This window comes from Plectropomus leopardus, chromosome 20 (genome assembly GCF_026936395.1).
Source record: "Plectropomus leopardus strain MGB_pleo_1.0 chromosome 20, ASM2693639v1, whole genome shotgun sequence".
NCBI classification, from domain to species: Eukaryota; Metazoa; Chordata; class Actinopteri; order Perciformes; family Serranidae; genus Plectropomus; species Plectropomus leopardus.
Genome location: NC_142195.1, coordinates 4774450 through 4794719, shown reverse-complemented (window position 1 = coordinate 4794719; position 20270 = coordinate 4774450). Strand labels below are relative to the sequence as shown.

Here is a 20270-nt window from a genome sequence, read left to right as displayed (position 1 = left end):
CTAACATGGGGAAAGAGACATCTGTAAATCAGTAAATAATTTTTTGTGAGCATCAAAACCCCTGCAAAACATCTTCTATCCCTGTCTGGATGTAAACTATCAGGTTCAATAACATTTGGAAAGTCTAAAAAAGCCACAAGATTAAATTTTTTAGATCACCATTTGAGCTGGCCGAGGCGCTAATCCGGAAGTCGGTCGCTTCGCCGGTGGGAGTTAACCGCTCAGCCACACTCGGCCGCGCTTGGCAGCTTTCGGCTGCCGTTAATCTCTACTATGCATGCTCTATGGGCCAGTAGATCCGGGTATTTTACACATTTCTCAACCTGGAAAAAGAGCTTTCTCTGCTTCATGCACCACTGAGCAGCTCTCCTAGGAATGAACGAGGCCCTGCCCCCACAGCTGTATCCAGATTTTACTATAATACATCCATGAGATACACACACGACAACATGGCTGCAAGCGTGGATGGTAGTGGAGAGTACATCCCCCAAAAAAGATGCAGTATCTTCAGTCATTTGGAACTGGTTTGGTTTTGCAGCATCAGATGTGGAACAAACCACAGTCCACTGCAAAGTTTGTTCAAAGGCTGTTGCGGTTAAAGGCAGCAGCACAACGAATTTATTTCAACATCTAAAACAGAAGCATTTTGCCGAGCGAGAGAAATGTCTCTCACTCAGAGATCCAAAAGACTGCATCAGCCCACAACCAGTCACTGAAAAGCAGCCGACATAAGCAGAGTCATTTTCCCAAAGTGTCCTGTATGACAGGAAAGGGCCCCGGTAGAAAGCTGTTACTGATGCCGTCGCACTGCATATCGCTTAAGATATGGTGCCCGTATATACTGTGGAAAAACCTAGGTTTATTAACATGCTGAAAACCATGGACCGCAGGTATGTGCTTCTAAGCCGCAAGTATTTTGCTGAAGTTGCCCTGCCTCATCTGTACAACCGTACACGGAGAAGATTGCTAGAGAGCTGGAGGGGACGTCGTTTTATCCCACTACAACAGACTTATGGTCCAGTCGAACCACGCAGCCCAATCGTCGGCCCACTTTATCAATGACGATTGGGCTCTGCAGAGTGTCTGCCTCCAAACAGCTTACTTCCCAGAAAACCACAAGGGTGAGCCAATCGCCCAGGGGCTAAAAGATGCAGTGGCCTCCTGGAACCCTGCTGAAGACCTAAATGTCTGTATGGCAACAGACAGCAGCACCAACATGAGGAAAGCCCTGAAAGAGAACAACCTCCAATGCTTTGGACACAACCTGCACAACGCTATTGGTAAGAGTTTAAATTACTAAATGCATAATCTATCTACCCATCTATTGACCCTCCATCACAGCTGTTGCTTGGCTTACAAGAATAAAATAGGGTGGTTTTGAGATTGGTCCGTATCATTAATGTGTTAATGTTAGTAATAATGTTAGTAAGGTATAAGGGTACACATGCCCTGTGTGTGTGTGTGTGTGTGTGTGTGTGTGTGTGTGTGTGTGTGTGTGTGTGTGTCTTTTGTAAGCATCAATATAATTTTGAAATGTGAAAAATAGAACATTTTTAGTAGTTTTGACATATTGACCAATATGTGTGTGCGTGTAGTCACAGTGGTGATTGTTTTGTTTGTATCTTTCTTTTATACAGAGAATGGTGTTAAAGACTGACGGACTGAATGTGCCACTGGAGTTTGTAAAAAGGTTGTTGCTGCCTTTTCCTACAGCTGGAAAAAAAGAAGAGAAATGGGTGAGGTTGGTCTACCCCCTCATCAGCTGGTAACAGAGTTCCCGAACAGATGGGGTTCATGACAAAAAATGATTGAGAGATTCCTGGAGCAGGAGAAGGCCATAGCCCGTGTCCTGGGGTCGTAGAAGAAAACAAGACATCTTCTGTCCACTTGGCAAGACACTGAGGATTTAGAGTCAGTAAATAAAGCTATCAAAACACTCCAAGACTTTACCAACGCCCTGTCTGCGGAGGCTTATGTCAGTGTTTCCTGCATCAAACCAGTGCTCCATTTGTTTAAACTAGTCTCCTTCAGCCAGAGGAGGAAACAGAGCTCACTAAAACAACAAAAAAGAAACATACTGGCATACATTGACGACAAATACAGTGACCCTGTGAAGGATGAACTCTTGGACATGGCTTCACTGATGGACCCGAGGTTCCGCACAACCTACGTCAACCCAGACAGGGTGGAACATGTTAAGAAAAGAGCTGTCACAGAGCTGCTGTCTCTGCCAGTGCCTGCTAACAAAAGAACACCACGGCCTGGTCCAGCAGGTGCACCAAGAGAAATCACAGCCTGAGCCCGAGCCCAAACAGAAGAAGACTCTTGCTACCTTCTTCAAGAAGAATCATGATATGCCTACTTCCCACCAGTCAGAGCCAGTCAAAGTAGAGACTGAGCTGGCCACTTACCTGCTGTCCCCTGAGGCAGATCCAGACACTGACCCCCTTCAGTGGTGGAAGAGCCATGAACCAAACTTTCCGAGGCTTAGTAATCTGGCCAAGAAATACCTCTCTATCCCAGCTACAAGTGCCCCATCAGAAAGGGGTTTCCGTGTTGGGGGGGCATTATTAGATGCAAAAGGGCATGTCTCAGGCCAGAGGCTGTAGACAGGCTTAATAAAAGAAATATATGTCATGATGTCTAATTTTGATAATACATCTTCAGGGACATGAGACACGTTTCCACAAATCTGCAAATCTGCAAAAAACGATGTTTATTGTAAACTATGTTTGCACTATATAATTTCTGATGGGGAAATTGATCTATTTTTAATGGCATGCAATCTGCCATGTTATATTTTTGTTTACAATAAGTGTTTTATATAAAAGGGACACTTTTTTTTCAAGAGGAGGCACTTTTATTTATTTTATTTTATTATTTAATTGTGCAAGCTCCTGCACAGTCGACAACACGGTCCTGTAAATGTTTCAAAATAAAATGCCTTGTATAAGCAACTGATGGGATTTGGTCCACAGATACACTGTCAGAGGGCTTTTGTTTTGAAAGGGAAGGAGGGAAGTTTGGGTAAAACAGCCATCTTTGTATTTCCTCATCTCTGTGACAGGGAGAGATTGCAGTAAAAAGTGGTATAGAGTCAATATAATCATCAAAACACCATATTCACTGTCTATTTCTGCTGACAAGCGCGCACATCACACTTAAAAATTTGGCGAGCCACCATTTCTCTAGATGTGCTGCAGCTGACACGCAGTGGAGACGCTCCTGACAAGCGCTGCTCAGGAGAGCGGTGTGCATGCTCTAACTTGACAACATGGGTGCCAAAACAGGAAGGAAACAGAACATAACGGTATGTTGTAAAAGCTGTCAACATTTCATTTTTGAATTTTTTCATATTTGATTTTGTAGCTATTTATTATTTACAATTTGAAATTATTTTGACAGCTCAGGGATGTTCAAGCAACCGCCCCTTTATGCACTGCACTTTTGCACTGTTGTCAATGATAATGTTTTTGAACAAAGTGATGGGAGAAAAAAATGCTTATTTTATTATGATTTCTATTTTTTTCTTTAAATCTGATTCATTGATTAATCGAACAAATAATCGACCGATTAATTGATTATCAAAATAATCGTTAGTTGCAGCCCGTATATTTTTTATTTAAAAAAATTCCGTCCTTGGAAGTTGGAACACATTGTCTGAAGCTAGAAAGCTAGTTTGAAAGGTACATTTCCACTGTTGTTTACAATGGCGAGTGTAATATTTTGTTCACAAGCATATTTCTAGGCTTGTGTTTGGCTCCAGGAGCCTCAAAGTTAAATTCAGTTTCCTAAAATAAAAACATAACTTGTTCTGAATAATTTCTTTGTCATTTGTGGGTTTTTTTTTTTTTTTTTAAAAAAGGGGGAAAAAAATCAATAAAAATCGTGAACCGGATTGGTGTTAATAAATCAGGGATTTTATTTTTAGGCCATATCACCCAGCCAGAGACATGGTTAACCCCTAACATCCCGGATCAAGCTATTGCAATAGATGGGCGGACCTTGTTGGGAGCCATAAGGTAACAAGATTCTGATGCAAATTCAAAAAATGCACTGCAGGAATTGAAGGATGCCATCAGCAGCAACATGCCCAAGCAACCAGGCGCACACTTCATAGTAGCTGGTGATTTTAATCAACTCATCTAGCAGGATCAAGTATAAATGTGATTTCACCAATAAATCTACCTTCTCCTTCTACCTTCTATTGCCTGACACATGTAATTGTTAACATTTTCATATTTTTGACGCGATTTTTTACCACTCTTTTCTTACATTATCCTTATTAGGAAAAGTTCTATGGCAGTACGAGGGTGCTTAAGAGTGTTCCATTCCCTATGTGACATTAGATAGTTTCCTAATTGTAAATACACATAAAAATCTTTGGAGCATAAACCAATGTCACCCTGCAATTGCTTATTTTTCACTTTCTAAATAACTCTTATTCAGGAAACTAGACAAATGACTTCAGTTCTATTTTTTCAAACAGTCAGTTTAATAAAATCTTTCTGTTTACAGGAGAGACTCTTTTCCTTAAGAGCCATTTCATTTACTTAATACTAAATACCAAACTGACAACTCTAATAATTTCCAGCAGACTGTCATCAGCCACTATAGTGAGACATACGAGCTGAGATGAAGATGTTTGATAGGACGTATTAAACAGTGAAGTCACTGAGTTATCTAGAAAGCAGCTGTTGTGTGATCTAAACACAACAGCCGGGAAGAGGAGAGGTGATGTAATGCTTATCAGGCTACTGAAAACATTAGATCAGGTCAAACTACTGGATAAACATGTCTACGTTTAGTTAAACAACGCCATGCCAAGTGTCCATTTATCGGATTAACAACCGGAAAGCAAATGGAATGTAATCAAACCTTCATAAACAGCCAATGTCACTCTGCTGTCATTTAGAATGATAAGAAAGGAAAGAGCTTAAAGGATAGGTTCACATTTTTGTTTTACAAGAAAAGAGTTATTGGTGGCTGTAATAATTCCTCCTGTCCATATTGGCAGTGAAGACATCCTTTCCTGATGCTGTTCCAGTGTAAGAGAGCAGGGACAGAATCCACAGTCCCAAAATCCAATACCAGTGCTAATAAAGTATTTATTTTTAGCCATAATGGAAGGATGGAAAAAGAAATGGCAAAGTCAGTCGGACCAAACTAAAGAATCTCTACAACCACTGGAGAAATTGCTGGACGTTTTGTGCAGGCATTGAAGGTCCCCGGACGACCAAGCCTTAATAATTTTGGTGATCCCCTGACTTTTCCTCGAGTGCTCACCAAAGACACAGACACTGCTAGTGACGCGATAATTGCACGACACAGGAATAATATCCATTGGCAACTGTCTTAATAATTGATTTTTAGTCATTTTATCGCTTCAGTGTTGCAGCCCTTGTTTTACTTGCCCCTTCAACTGCATCGAATGAAAGAGAACAGGAGCCGATTATTTACCAGTGCTAATTCTGCCCATGTCTGACCATACCGCAAGGCCTTGTATGCTCATCAGTTTACTTTTACACTGAATTTTGTCATTAAATGAGGTTTGTGGATTTTTTGTCCCCCAAAGAATCTCTTTACAAGGACATTGAAAGGAGAGAACTATTACAGTACCCAAAAAAATCTTTCAATGTACATAAGAGCAGGTCATTTTGTACTAAGACAGACTTGAACCTATCCTCTGAAGCTTAAGAAACCTTGATGTTCCAATTTAGACATTTTTTAGGGCCAAATCAAGCCTCGTTGCAAGGAGGGGAATGCAACAGTGAACATGCCATAGACTGTGGCAAGAACCAAACCACTGAGTCTTCCTGCTGTAACCGAGTGAAGTTCTTCCAGAGATGAAGTCAGATGTTTGGTGGTTTGAAGTCCTTGTGGAAGAGATCTGTACCTCAGAATGATAAATTGTAATCCTCTTCAAAACTGTCCAAATCATGAGATGTGGCATTTACCACAACCAAGAAGCCCTACATGTGTGGTGAAGTTAATTTTCTGTTTGACAAACCTCTCCTCAAACTCCATCTCTGGCTTACTTTACTCATGCTTCACACTAATCAACCCAAAACAAACTGCAGCCAATAAACACTTTTTCACAATTTAACACACTAAAAGGAGTCCCCTATTCAGCAACATCCATTTCAAGTATTTTGTTTCCATTGTTTTACTGTTATACTTGCTGAGTATTGCCAGGAAAATGCTTTACTTGTCACAATTCACAGTTCAGAGGATGACCCAAATGCAGAATACGAGACTGGCAGGATGACTGAACTAAAAGTGAGCTTTCATGGCAAGCTGGTCCCAGAGGACAAAAACAGGCTGGCAACGAAAACTGAAGGAACAGACTAAACAAAATCCAAGAGCAAGGAAAAATATACAAAACTAAACTAGGAACAAACCAGGTTGATGCAAATCAAAGCTGCGTTTCCATTCACAGAAACAAAATGATTAAAATTCTGGAGAAATGCAGAGAAAGAGCTGGTGTTCAAAAACATGCTGTGTCAGTTATATGGGCATGATAAGGGACAAAAAAAAGCTGAATGTAAAAAGTGTGTCATGTATCGCGATATAGCATAAAAATTTCACAATATTATTTTAAAGCCATATTGCCATGCCCTGATATAGATTGAAAAACTTTAATAAGGATTAATTTCAAGAATTATGATTAGAACATAATGAAAATAATAGCTGGAGCAGTAAATGGACTTGCACAACCACTTAAAGTGCTCTTACACTAAGTCTCACATCAACACATTCACACACATTCATACACTGGTGGTGACCCAGGTTACCATACAAGGTGCCACCTGCCAGACAGTTTTTAAACAACCCCACACACTCACACACCAATGGCAATTTAGGGATCAGTATCTTCAAGGATACTTCAACATGCATACTGGAGGAGCAGGGCATCAAACCGCTGATCTTGCTATTGGTGGACACACCACCACCTCCTGAGCCACAGCCACCCCTTAAATATTACCTGTCCTTTGCTTGCTAACACTATCTGGTCATTTTGATCTAATTTACTACATTAGAAAATAATATGATACAGAACACAACAAATAAGGTAATATTAAAAATGTAGCAAATTAATTATACTTGTGTTCAAGGCATAAATAATTCCTGTTTCAATAATGTGTTAAATGTGTTAAGACACTATTTGAACACAAGGATCTTTAAATAAAAGGTTAAAGTGCTGATATCAAAAAGACATACAGCACTTTAGTAAACTAAGTTAATCTAATGTATTGTTCTTAGTTAATTAATTAATTTCAAGTTTTATTAGTGGAGGATGTCTCAAATAGTACTTTCCATGTAGATCATGTCAGTGAGTCCCATTTCTCCTAGAGGAGACATTTTTGATGACAAAGTGGCCTCTTAAAAATGTCTCCATCATTAAAAGCCTCAACCTCCCCCACCCAAACCACCCAAAACAATTTGCTGCTACCATGACAACTTCGCTGCTGCATTCAGATGTGGGTGACTGTGGGAGGTGGAACATTTCTGAAGATGTTACTCATAGATGATCTTCACACAGTCACCCTACTTACAACTTGAACTTTAGGGAACTGTGGTATTGCATTTAACAGACAATCAGCAACAAGTTCCTGAGGTTACAGCTGCTGTGTGGATGCTGACTAAAAGGGTGATAGTGACTTTAGTGGCAATTTTGCACATTAAGTAACTGATTACAAGTGGTGAATGATTGCATCAAATTGATGAGTTAATCAAATGAGGATCTGCTGCTTTTCACAGTTTTACGTCTTTGTAATTTTAATATATTTGTGCTTTAGACTGTTAGTCGAACAAAACAAACAACAACACTGTGGCAGTATTGACATGCTTATGTTTAAGCACATACAGAGTGTTCCAATGATTACTTTTTCCTGTAGACCAAAACACAGGTTAGCATCACCCTGGTTCCCTCAGCAAAAAGCCAATGGGATTTTCCCACTGGATTCTGAATCATTACAGAAAATAAACTCTGTGGCAAACAAACACTAATTATACCTAGACGTTTCATTCAGTAAGATAATCTTCATGAATGAACACCACTTTTATGATTTTGAAACCAAAATGTAATCATCACAGGTAAAAAGTTAATGTTAGGCTATAAACAAACTACATGACGGTCACATGACCTAGCATCCTTACCACAAGGCTGTAAAGATGCTCTGTTGTCTCAGTTAGCCACTTTCAAGCAACCAACTTTTTAAGACACATTAATGACATTTTTCTGACATTTTACAAAACTTTGAGAGAATAACTACCCCATGAATCCAAAATGAAAATAAGCATTTGTTGCAGCCCTAGCTATTATTGTTCTTTTAAAAAGCCCAGTCCTGACAAGTTCTTTTTTTTCCTGCAACTTATCTGTCCCATGTTACCAAAATGGTGTGCTGGTAAAACACGGTTTCTATTACTTAATTAAAAACAGTCTACAAGTTCTCATTCTGTAAAAGTGTCACAATGACAAACTGGCATCTGGTCCCTGAGGATACTGAGATTTGACCCCTACAGTTTGCACTCTGACATACTTTCTGAGTTACACTGAGCATCAGTTTGTGCTGGCCTCAAACTGTCGTCCATCTCCAGGAGAACGGCTGCTGTCTCTAATGCCATGGTGAGGAAAACACAAACATCTCAAACAGAGAGAGTGATGAGGGAAAGCTCAGTGAGGCGGGGAGCCTGAACGGACAACGTCGTTGGTCTAAACCAGATGTGCCAAACACATCAGCCAGCTGCTGTTTTCAACTACTCCTAAACAATAGAGAGAGTTACATTACAGCTGTGGGCTACTTTCCCTTGCTTTTAAGTGCTGTAAAACTCTGTTTTCCCTAATCCTGCTCTTTAAAAATGAAGGATATCTTAAATCATTAATATGGACATTGGATAATGATGCTGGCAGATTTACTACTGCGTTTGTCTTGACTTAGATAATAAAACTAAGTGTTTACTGTGTATGAAATAATAAACCTTTCAACCTAAGGGGCAAACTGTTTTTAAAACCACTTTGAAGGGAGTAATCTAAAATAGATCCAAGCTTTCCGAGACAAACTAGTGTGCAGTTTAACCCTTTGATACCTGAGCAAATTGGCTTTCAAAATTTCTTTCAAAATCAGGGGAAGGCAATAATCAGCTTCACAAAAAAAAAAACAGTAAATGTCCTTAAGAAAGTGCTACAAATAAAAATAATAAAAATATATTTTTAAAAAATTCTGAAACATATTGTTAAATATACAATTAAAAAGTTAAAACATATAATTATATTTAAGATAAGTAATTGTTACAAGGAATAACGTGTCACTGGATCAATGCATTAATGAGTAAACGTAGTGCTGCAGCAAGTACAGGTGGAGCTTTTTTCATCTACTTCATTTACGTCAGACATACATTTTGTTATATCTAATTAATAATATATATAATTATATATTTAAAATTATGTTACAGAAAAAAGAAAACAATATTTTAATTTTCCTCGTACATAATTGAGGTCTTTGTGTTTTTTGCTTTTTACTTTCCCGTCTTTCTTCTTCTTTCTTTTTGTTCTTTTTTTAGGTAATTTTCTTGTTACATTTTACAAATTTCTTGCTAATTTTGGGCCATTTTTTGTTAGGTTGTTTGTCACCCTCTGCCAATGTTTTTGAAAAAAAAAATCAAAAAAAAAAAAAAAAAAAGCTATTTACTTAAAGGGTTAAGTCCAACATTTGTGTAAATGGACTTGGCTCCATTCCACAACTGACAATAACCACACACTTACTAATCTGAAAATAAAGACCAATTTACACATTTTTGCAAAGTAATAACATGGTATTAATATGTCTGCTGAGTAAGTATATAATAAATTACATGTATTTTGTCTATTTACCCAAAATAGCAGAATATATATCAGGAACAAGTCAGTCAGTCATTAGCACTTACAGTAGGAGATGTTCTGTCCGCTTTGGCTCAGATTCAACTGGAGCGGACGTAATTAAGTCCTCCAGAAGAAACCTCGATCAGTAAAGCCAAAGTCTTACACAGAGTTAAATCCAAGAGTATCACGCATGATCCAGTGTCCCAAAAGTAGACATTTTATCCATTAAGAGAGTATTCATTCTGATGTTAAAAGCAAAAAAATTAAAAAACTATGACTTAATCTTGAGCAGAACAAAACTATAACGGTTGTTGATGTAGCCAACAGTAGCTGATATGTGCATTGGTCATCTGCCGCCCTGCAGGAAGTCTGCAAAATAAAGGAGCCAAAATCAATACCGGTAATAAGCCATCAACTGAACAAAAGAGGTCAGTGCTTCCAGACAGCGAGGGATTAGAGCTGGCACGCTTGTCTGGGTACAGAGGTCTGAACGCTGCTGTCCTAGACTTGGAGGGAAGTTTTACTACCAAACATCTCTACTTTTATTGGACACTCAGTATAAACTACTGTCTTCACTAGTTTACTGGGATGGTCTGTAAAAGATTGCCATTTTCTTTTATTTGTTTACAATATTTAATAGATTTTCTCACTTTGTCAATAAATACACTTCGGGGGGTAGTCAGTGAACAGGAATGAATAAGAACATCTTTCATTTAATTTGAAAATCTAAATATAAAACAGATAAACTAGTCGTATTTCTCATTAATGACATTTACAGGACCAATATTTCTCATGTGCATGTAATTATATTTTGGACTTACTTATAGCTGCAATATTGCAGCCAATTATTGCTGCATCCATAACCATTATAACCAACACCTTTTATACACCCCATTATTAGGTTTAAAAAGAAACTTGTCTTCTTGAAACAACATATCAATTTGATTTTGTGTATCATGAAACTTTATCATTATTCTACAAAATCAAATCTATTTATCCTCCTTATTTGTTTGCAATTTAATCCAACAGGAAATATACACAAAATTAAGCTGAGGTGCACAAAACGAATAACGAATAACATATTAGGTATCTTACCCATCTACATTCATGCTTTTTGATAAAATGAATATGTCAGCTTTTTCTTAAAATATCATACTAATTTAGCAGGTTATAACAAGTCCCTGCGATACCAAAGTATGAGCATTTTTAGCTTCTGAACTGTGATATATTTTTAGTTTCTAAGGAAACATTATATGAAACAGTGTACAGTTACAAGAGGGATTTGAATCTAATCCTTCAAACTTGATTGGACCACTAAAAAGTGGGCGGGATTAGAGTCAGTGCAGTAATATACTGTATGACTGGTGTCTCAAGCTAGTTGTCCAAAGTCTCATTTGATTGGATGAACATTTATAAACACCCCTGAGTGCATAATTTGAAGCTGTTTTACCTGGATTTACAAAAAGAAAAGACAGGGATTTTGATGTAAAATTACTGTGATATAGTTTTTGAAAAAAATATATTTTGCATATGACAAGATAAATGGTCAATTAATACAGACCATTAGGATTAAAATTAGGAAAATCTGTTTTTCATTTTATGGGGACTTGAAGAGTCTTCAGTTATAATGTTAAAAGTTAATATTTTAAATGCAAATGTTTCTTGTCTTAATGAAATACACTAATTCTGTGAAATAACGATAAAGTTTTATACGTAAAAAAGACAAAGTGATGATGTGGTAATAACGACTGAAATGTGTTATTAAAAGATTAAAAATATATTGTGATAGGATGAAAAGGATTTCAGTAGAGCCAAATTGTTTCATCATTTATGCACTAATACCCTGCCGAACAAGATGACGTGAATAATATGACATGAATAATTTACCACATTGAATAATGTGGGAAAATAAGAACTATTTCATCCAGAAATACATATTCTATATCTATTCTGTTGATTGCAGTAGCATCACTTTGTATAAATTATCTAAGGCCATCAATGCTGATAATTCTAACTGAGCATAAAATACTTCAGACTAAAGACACTGAATGAAGACTAGAGTTAATGGTCAGCCAATCAGAGTCTTTTAGTTAAAAAAAAAAAAAAAGATTCATGGCAAAAAGGGAAAAGAAAAAAAGTTTTTACAACACCAGCTGACCTTTGGTTTGACCTACCACCCACCAAACATTAAAACACATAACTTCAGTGTTCCTGAAGAGAAAGTAGGTTATTGAATGTCTGAGTTAGATCTGGCTGTGTCTGACCTGTTAGCAGGTCAGAGGTACAGCTGACATGGATACCCCCTTGGCGTCTTTGATCCATTTCCTTTGGTTTTCTCCAAAGGAGTCCTTTGAAAACTAATCTTTTCTTGACAAAAAAAAAGCTTTGGGAAATCCTTAAAGCTTGTTTGCAGTGTTTAACACTTATGTAATTTCCAGGACCAAAACACCAAAAGAGGAATTTTCCCCTCTTCTTCTTTCACTGAAAATGTTGGATGTTAATTCCACCTTAGGGGTTATCTGGAGACAGGGAGGTGACGAGTAAATCAGGACTTTTTCACCAGTTTTCCTCTCTCTCTTGAAATCTGAGGATGTTAAATGTTACCTCAGAGTATCATCAGTTGACTTCATGTTCCTAAAAGGAACACTTGGACAAAATTCAAGCCTATTTCCATGCATTAGTCATGATGTCTCTACAGTATGACGCCCATCATACGTCCCAATTATTTCTCTTTCACTGCAGCAGACACTGAAAAAGCACAGAATGGCACCAAAAGCTCAGTAGTTTTTAGTTTTGTTGATCAATTAGGATTTGTGGCTTTTCTGTATTTAACATTATTGTAAAAAAAAATAAGTAATTTATTTAATGACTGTAAGTTGGACAAAACAAGCAATTTGAAAAAACTCTTGGGAGTCCGCCAAATTGGGAAATGCATTTTCATAATTTTCTGCCTTTTATTTACTCATACATTAAAAAATTACTTCGGCATGAAATACTGATGTTTATAAGTCTTACAATACATAAATACTCAAGTACAGGTGATTGAAATCTAAACTTACTGCAAACAAATTTGAATAGGCTAAGTGCTAGAGACTTGCATAACTTAGCAATTTTGAAATCGGCTAATTCAGTGATCATTACTGATCAATAACGAACTTGAACTGGAATAGTCAGGATGACTGAGAATTTCTCTTATTTCAATATTTTGTACAAATGAATTTGGGGTTTTCCAACACGTTTATTTATTTGTGGAAACCCATACGAATTTTATATTATTGGAGGTGGACCGCTGATTAGTAGGACTATTGGATTATATATGAAGCTCAGTTATTTCTTACTCCACACTCTAGAAGCACAGAGCTACCGGGCATAGACTGAGCAGCAGAACTTCAGCTGCAGTGAAACTAAAACTGAATCATTCCTTCTGCTAGGTCTAATGCCGGATTTCCACCGCTTGCATGTGCGTTGCACTGTGGCTCCGCTGCGGTTTTGCTCCGTGCTCCGTCATCCGTCAATCCCCAACGGTTGCGTTTTGAGTCCAGCATTGCGCAGCGCTGCCGGATCAGCTGGAGCGGCAAGACAGAGGAGTTCTCGCAGTAATTACAGAAACACATGCAGTATATCAGTACAGAAGAAAAAGTAATAATTCCATTCACTCCATTAATGTATTATAGTGAAGTCGATTCACTCCCATAACTCCCAATAAGTTGTTCCACCCCATATCCTTTCTGTGGTTGTCCCTATTAAAGAATGTGTGGTGTCAAAAAGTAATTTTGTGATTTTCCATCTCCATAATTAGCTTCTCTTCGTCCGTGTTGATTGTAATGACCTCTGAAAACCTCTGACCTGACGAATACAGGCCTGGATGCCCTTATTGTGATGTTTTGTTGAAGTAGTTAAGTGAAATACGATCAGACGTACACGCAGAGTGTTTTATTTTGAAAATTAACCAGATGTTTTAATGTTGTATCGCTGTCTGATTTCCTGTCTGCTCTGTGTTAAATTCGGCTGAATTTATGCGAAGTGATCCGGCGTCCCGCAAAAACACTGATGGAACTAAGATGGAGTCGATACGCAACGCAGCGGAGCCAGTGGAAATTAACACATAAACTAGAGTGTAATCTTTTTGCTCCATCTGCTGTGAAGGAGCGGAGCTGGACCGCACACAGATCTGGTGGAAATTAGGGGTAAAAAAAAAAAAAATTCACTCATAGCCGCTGCTCTTCTCATCCATTGATCTGATCAGCTCTGAACAAATCGCCAAATAACATTTCCTCACTCCAACTCCAACTCCAACTCCACAAACTGCTGCTGAGGAATAAAAGCACTCAGACCTTTGACCAACAAAATTTAATCAGTTAATTTTCAAGTCCAAGTGACTTTTGTGCCAAATTTAAGGAAATTCCCTCCACGTGTTCTTGAGATATCATGTTCAAAAATTCAGGACACACAAACTGAAAAACATATCATCATGCCTCTGGAAATGGCTGACACCAGCACAAAGACATGAAAAAGACAAACTGGTTCTTCTTTACAAGTAAACACAAATAACTACTGGTAGGTTTCAATACTGCAGCTATGGACATATTTTGGAAGAGAGTTACAGTTTGATTTGGTTAGTTTGAGAAGAATTTTCTGTAGAAAATCAGTTTCATGCTGAATCATTCCATGCATTTATATGTTTTTATTCTAACAATAGAAAGGCAATATGCATGACGATCCATTAGCATTATGTAACTACAGCAGAGTCCAGCAACAAAACTAATACTGCCCGTATTAAATGCCAAAAATGTCACAGTTGAGAGCAAATCATGGAAAAGCCTATCCTGGTTGGACCTGTTTGTTTATGGGATGTTGTCATGTTGCTTTGCCTTAATAATGGGAACAATGGGAGATGAACGCACAATTTATGCTCACGTTTGGCTGTGTTACATTCTTTTTACAGACAAGATAGCTGGCAAGCTAGTTTAGCTTGTTCTGACGTAATCCAGATAGTAATTTCTCATCCCTATGCGTCTTTGTGAGCTTGATTTAATCAATAATCCCTAAAGGCTGGTGTTTCCATTTTCTTTAAATATTTGGTTTCCAAAGAAACCTCTGACAGAGCATCAGCACAAATGTTTTTTTAAACTTGCTGACAGAAGTCCTTTTACTCTAGATCTTTGGCTAATCAGTCAAATAATAAAACTACTCCATGTTTTGGATGAGACGAACAAGATTATACAAGATGATGCTGAGCTCTTTGTGCTGTTAATAAGTCATCCGTGGCTGCACTCCAGCAGTAGCAGAGTTTGTTCTCCAAGAATTCTCATCCCACATGCAGAGTTCATTGGCATTGTATTGCAGATGTGTGTTTTGGCACCAGAATCAACGACTGTAATTTATAACTTCAGATGCGACATCGAATTTTTACTTTCAGAGGCAATAAATTAGGGCAGACAAAGCTACAGTGTAAGCAAGATTTTTAAAGAGGAGACCAAGGCCAAAATAAAACTCATGATAAAAACAATCTGATGAAACGCGTGAGATTAGATCGTCACTACAGATGGCAAAGACACAACAGTTTACATCAAGCGTGAAACAACAAGATGGATAACTTAAGAGTTTATTTATTAGTTATCAAAAACAAAACTTGATAAAGTTATAGTTGATGAGCTTTTAACAACAGCAAAACTATACCAAAACATCTGTCAAAGGGATATGTAGCTGATTTTTGACCAGCTTTGTTTCCAAACAATGCGGATACTATGTGTAAATGAGATGTGGTAAAAATCCCTCATCTAACCAGTGCCTACATATGCCTGCTCCACCCACAACAAAACTCAGATGACGCAAATTGATGCAAAACACTGCTGAGTGTTCCTCCACATAGTATATATATATACACAGTATAGAAGTGCCTCCCCTAAGCAGTGCATAACGTAAATAAATCCAAATTATGTTACTGTGCTTCTTATTTCTCACCTTAATATTTGTAGAAACACATTTTAGTGCCCTTTTTGGCTGTAATAAGAAGAGCTTCTGAACAGGAAGTCCATCTGGTAATGTTTTGAAAGTATTTGCATCTTTCTACTGCATAGCGTAGACATCCAGGCCATATTTCCAGCAGTGAAATACCACTTTAACAAACTCTCACACAATGTGTACAATATAATCCACATCTCATTTATCCAGTTATATGCATGCTCAGGTTTTCACAACCAGAGTCCTTTCTGAAGGGGAACTAAACTAAAAATGAACTCCTCTATGTTTTCTTCAAAGCCAGACTCCATTAGCAAAAAAACAGTAATTTTACTTTGCAAAAACACACAAGCTGCTGGTCCACCACTGCCTCAGTCAGTTAGGTTGCTCGTGTTACTGTGTGACTCTGGTGAAATCTACCTAATCCTCCCTTATTAAATTGCAGATTATATCCTTAAAAAAAGGTGTCTTATTAGAAAGACGGTGGAGGTAAATACAGTTCGTCAAATAAAATCACTGCTTGATTTAGTGGTTTATTGCAAGCATCTTTAGTAATACACTGCAGTCAAAGCAGAGTGTAAGTCAGTGGACATGATTCAGTAAGTGACTGCTTTAAACTTTCGTTGTAACAGTTTTACAAGGTGTTTTTACAATCTTTGAGACACTTCCTGCAGTTATAAGAAATTAAATGGTAAACATGTAGTAATTTGTACTGTTTGTCTATTAAAAGACCTGGACAGAGGGTTACTAGTCCACTGCGGACATTTATCAGGCTACCAATATCTCTCTGTCTCTCTGTCCTGTGGCAACCTCATTAATTGTGTAATGGATATAAAAGCTCATACTATAAACATTCTCCTCTTTTCTCCAGGAGCCTTTCCAAAAAGAACAAGGAGACCCCAGGGGGCCCCTGGAAGATCTCAGACTCTGACAGGAAGTTGTTGAACAAGGCCACTTGATCCAAGAACACCAATAAAACACAATACGCTTCCAGATGCTGTTTTTTTTCCAGCGAAAGTCGTTTATATTGGATGCCATAACAAGGCTGATAAAGGTGAATTCTTCATTACTCGAGTTAATTCAGTGATTGCTAATATGATACTAAGATAAAATGTTAATTATTTTAATGCTAATCATATTTAAATTCCTACATTATTTGATCTGAGCACATTATAAAAATATTGATCAGAGGCTATCTAATTCAACGCAGCAGTTACCACATTAGCTGCCAGATGACTGCTAACAGAGTGGAAAGATAAAACAAGCACACAGTGTCAATAGGTGCACTAGAGCCTGAGCAGATGAGTCACATGGTAGAGATGCGTCTCATTGGACTGAATGAAACTGCAATGGCACACTTTAAAAAAAAGCTCAACCATTAATGTGGCATGGTTGACTGGTTCCAGTCAATAGATAACTCCAGCTGATAATATACGGCCAGCCTGGATACAGATCTGGGCTCAGTTCAGAACTGAACTTTGCTTTATACTTCCAGCATTTTGAATGGCCTTGTCAATAACAGCTACACTAATAAACGTGCCTTCCAAAATTGTATTTTTGTTTTAATTATTGGGGTGACCGGTTTTTATTTTATTTTTTTTTCAATCAAACTTCTACATACAGTAAATGGGCAAATAGCCTGTTGTTGATGCCCAAATTCATCTGAACTTTGGATCCCGTTTGTTTATTCTTTGATTAAAAAAAAAATATCCTAATACTTACTATTAAATATCCAAACATTTATGTCAAAGATAATTGTTGTGGAAAGTTGCAGTGTAAAGTAGTGCTACACAATTAATCTAATCGCAATCGCAATTTCAGGCTGTGCGATCACATAACCACATAAAAGCCTGCATTTGCGATTTAATTCAAATAAATGTGCGTGTGTGTGCCTGCAAACATGACTACCTCTCCTCTAGTGTGCAGAGTCTGTTGACGTTACGCCCACAAGGCATCCTGGTGTGTGCAGCAGGTATTGTCACATGACTACCCGAAGAAGAGTAGGAACATAAACAAGCCCAGGCTGAGTTGGTGGGGAGAAAAAAAATGCAACGTGTGTTATACGGCGATACTTTGGATTCAGGTATGGCGTCGTCAAACAGAAAGACGTGCAGTGTAAAAATTGCAAAGTTAAAGTCACCACTTCCCCCGGCAACACGACCGATCAGTACCAACACTTGAGACAACACAGAGAAAAACATGAAGAGTGCATGCGAGAAAACATTGCATCGGTACTGAGAGAGGCTTTAGCTGCATGGGACCTGTGTGAGGAGTGTCAGGTGACCATCACTACAGACAACGCTAGTGACATCATCAAGGCGGTGCAGCTTAATAACTGGCAAAGACTCTACTGTTTTGGCCATAGACTTCATCTTTCCATTGGTCAGTTAATTCTTTCTACACTACTTTGCCTATCTGCCATGTGTACTATTTCTTTTTTTAATCTGTATTTCTTGAAATTAGTATTATTCGACCATTCGGAATAAGTGAAACTGCATTTCCAGCACTACAAAGTTCCAAACAGCTCTTTGGTTACTAGTAATTGTCTCTCTGTTATGTGTTTGCTTTTGATTTTGATGTATCTAAAAGTGTGGTATATGAATTAAGTTTTTCTTATTATTTTTTTTTATTGTTATTATTATTGTTATTATTATTATCATTATTATTATCATTATCATTATTATTATTATTATTATTATTATTATTATAAGTGATGGAAATTCACCAGCAGCAGCCTGAAGCGCAGCGCACCATATTAATGGAGGAGGATAGCCTGGATGTGGAAAGTCCACCTGCAGCAAAGGCCAAGAGGAAAACTTGAAAAACAGTACTGTAAAAACTTAAGGTTTTGTATTTTTTGTATTCTATTAAATAATTGTATGTTTTGAGTTGAGAAACTCAAAAACTATTTAATACAAAACTATTTTTATTCTCTTACCAAGAAGGTAGACTCATGATATCATTTATTTATTTTATCGAAATCCCAATCGCAATATTGTTCAGTATAATCGAAATCACACATTTTCACCAAATCGTGCAGCCACTAGTACAAAGTAGTAAAGAGTGCAAATAAGACAAAATAAAGATCATGAATAAGCACGAACACCAATTGTACAATATGCCAGAAATGGTAACCAGTTATGGTTAAGTTGGTTTTATGAGTTATACTTCCCAGCAAGTGAGAGACAGACAGACAGACAGACAGACCAAAGGATGTGAATGAGCTCACTGGTGTTCAGGTGGAGGATGAATCAGATGAGTTACCCGCTGGACTTAACGGTGGAGCCACTGACATCAGACTGTCTGTGAAACAGCAGCAGGCCCTTCATTATTCAGCCTTTAGACTCTACAGTAGATGAGTAACAGTTATTTGATTAACTGAGTGTCTTGAATATCGTGGAAAAAAACATGTGGAGTTAATCATACTCCTTATACAAATATTCCAAAAATAAATTTAACGTTTTCAACATTAGATGTATTAGACTACAGCCCCCTGACACACCGGTGGTTCAGTCAGTGCAGAGGGTAAAAGAGGAGTCGGTTTGTATCCATTCTTTATAATTACGTATTGACGAGACCCCAGGGAGCGACCTCATTTCAGTGCTAACCAGCTTTTATTCAGCCAAAGTGGGACACGGTAATACACGAGAACATGATACTGCATAAAGAATACTCTCTCATGTCAAGTGTTCTCGATGTTCTATGTTTTTGTCCACTTCTCAAGTAAGTCATCTTCCTTTGATGATAAACACAGAGAAACAGAAGTGAAAAAACTACCCAGATCTTTAACTTCAAGTAAAAGTAGAAATACCACAGTGTAGAAATACTCCACAAGTAAAAATGTTACTGAAGTAAAAGATTAAAGCTACTGTGAATATGTTACAGCCAAATATTAAAATATGTTTTTCATAGGGCTGCATCTAACAATAGTTTTCATTATCAATTAATTGTTTTCCTCAGATAAGTGATTATTCATTTATGGGGTTGAGCCAAATACTCGGATTAAACAATTATTCAGTAAACATAATGTACTTTTTACAAATATCATCCTCAGTTAAATTCTCAGTTGGGCAGCTGAGTTCAATCTCTTACTCTTGTGATCAAAAATGATCTGCAGTTAAGAGGCTGTTCCGTAAATGTTTTCGAAAAATAAATAAATATAGTAACTTCTTGTCAATCCTTATCACTGACCTGTTGCAAAGCCCCGCCCCTTTGTGATGGTCCATCAAGCCACCACAGCGAGCATGGAGCCCACACTGTGACTAATGGCACTCCCTGAAGAAATATTATCTATCAAATGAAAAAGTGGACCTGCTCGTCCCTTTCATTTAGCAAAGTCAAGGTTCATGTCTTCAAACTGTCAGTCCAAAACACAAACATATTCAGATTACAATAATATTTAAAAAAAAAAAAGAAAACAAAGAGATAAAAGGCAGTTAATCCTCAC

The 20270-nt window shown here is 37.6% G+C and overlaps 2 protein-coding genes across 2 annotated transcripts in view; one reads left to right on the top strand and one right to left on the bottom strand.

The window, feature by feature from the left end:
• LOC121959790 (tenascin) overlaps nt 1-10140 on the bottom strand; it is a 67854-nt gene extending 57714 nt beyond the window's left edge. Inside the window, exon 1 of the mRNA XM_088070804.1 lies at nt 9928-10140. The gene's annotated coding sequence lies outside the window, so the exon portion shown is untranslated. The remainder of the gene's footprint in view (nt 1-9927) is intronic.
• On the top strand, nt 1013-18644 carry LOC148186153 (uncharacterized). Its single transcript, XM_088071453.1, has 4 exons — nt 1013-1280; nt 1714-1736; nt 1862-2233; nt 18552-18644. The coding sequence occupies exons 1-4, from the start codon at nt 1013-1015 to the stop codon at nt 18642-18644; spliced, it is 756 nt and encodes a 251-aa protein (XP_087927579.1).
• Nucleotides 18645-20270: the final 1626 nt, after the last annotated feature.

What these genes read in the sequence shown, in the direction of transcription:
- LOC148186153 (XM_088071453.1), top strand. Translation starts at nt 1,013, where the DNA reads ATGGTCCAGTCGAACCACGCAGCCCAATCGTCGGCCCACTTTATCAAT. An exon ending in CAACCTGCACAACGCTATTG is followed by an intron (nt 1,281 to 1,713) that starts GTAAGAGTTTAA and finishes CTTTTCCTACAG; the next exon opens with CTGGAAAAAAAGAAGAGAAA. An exon ending in CAGAGCTGCTGTCTCTGCCA is followed by an intron (nt 2,234 to 18,551) that starts GTGCCTGCTAAC and finishes GAAATTCACCAG; the next exon opens with CAGCAGCCTGAAGCGCAGCG.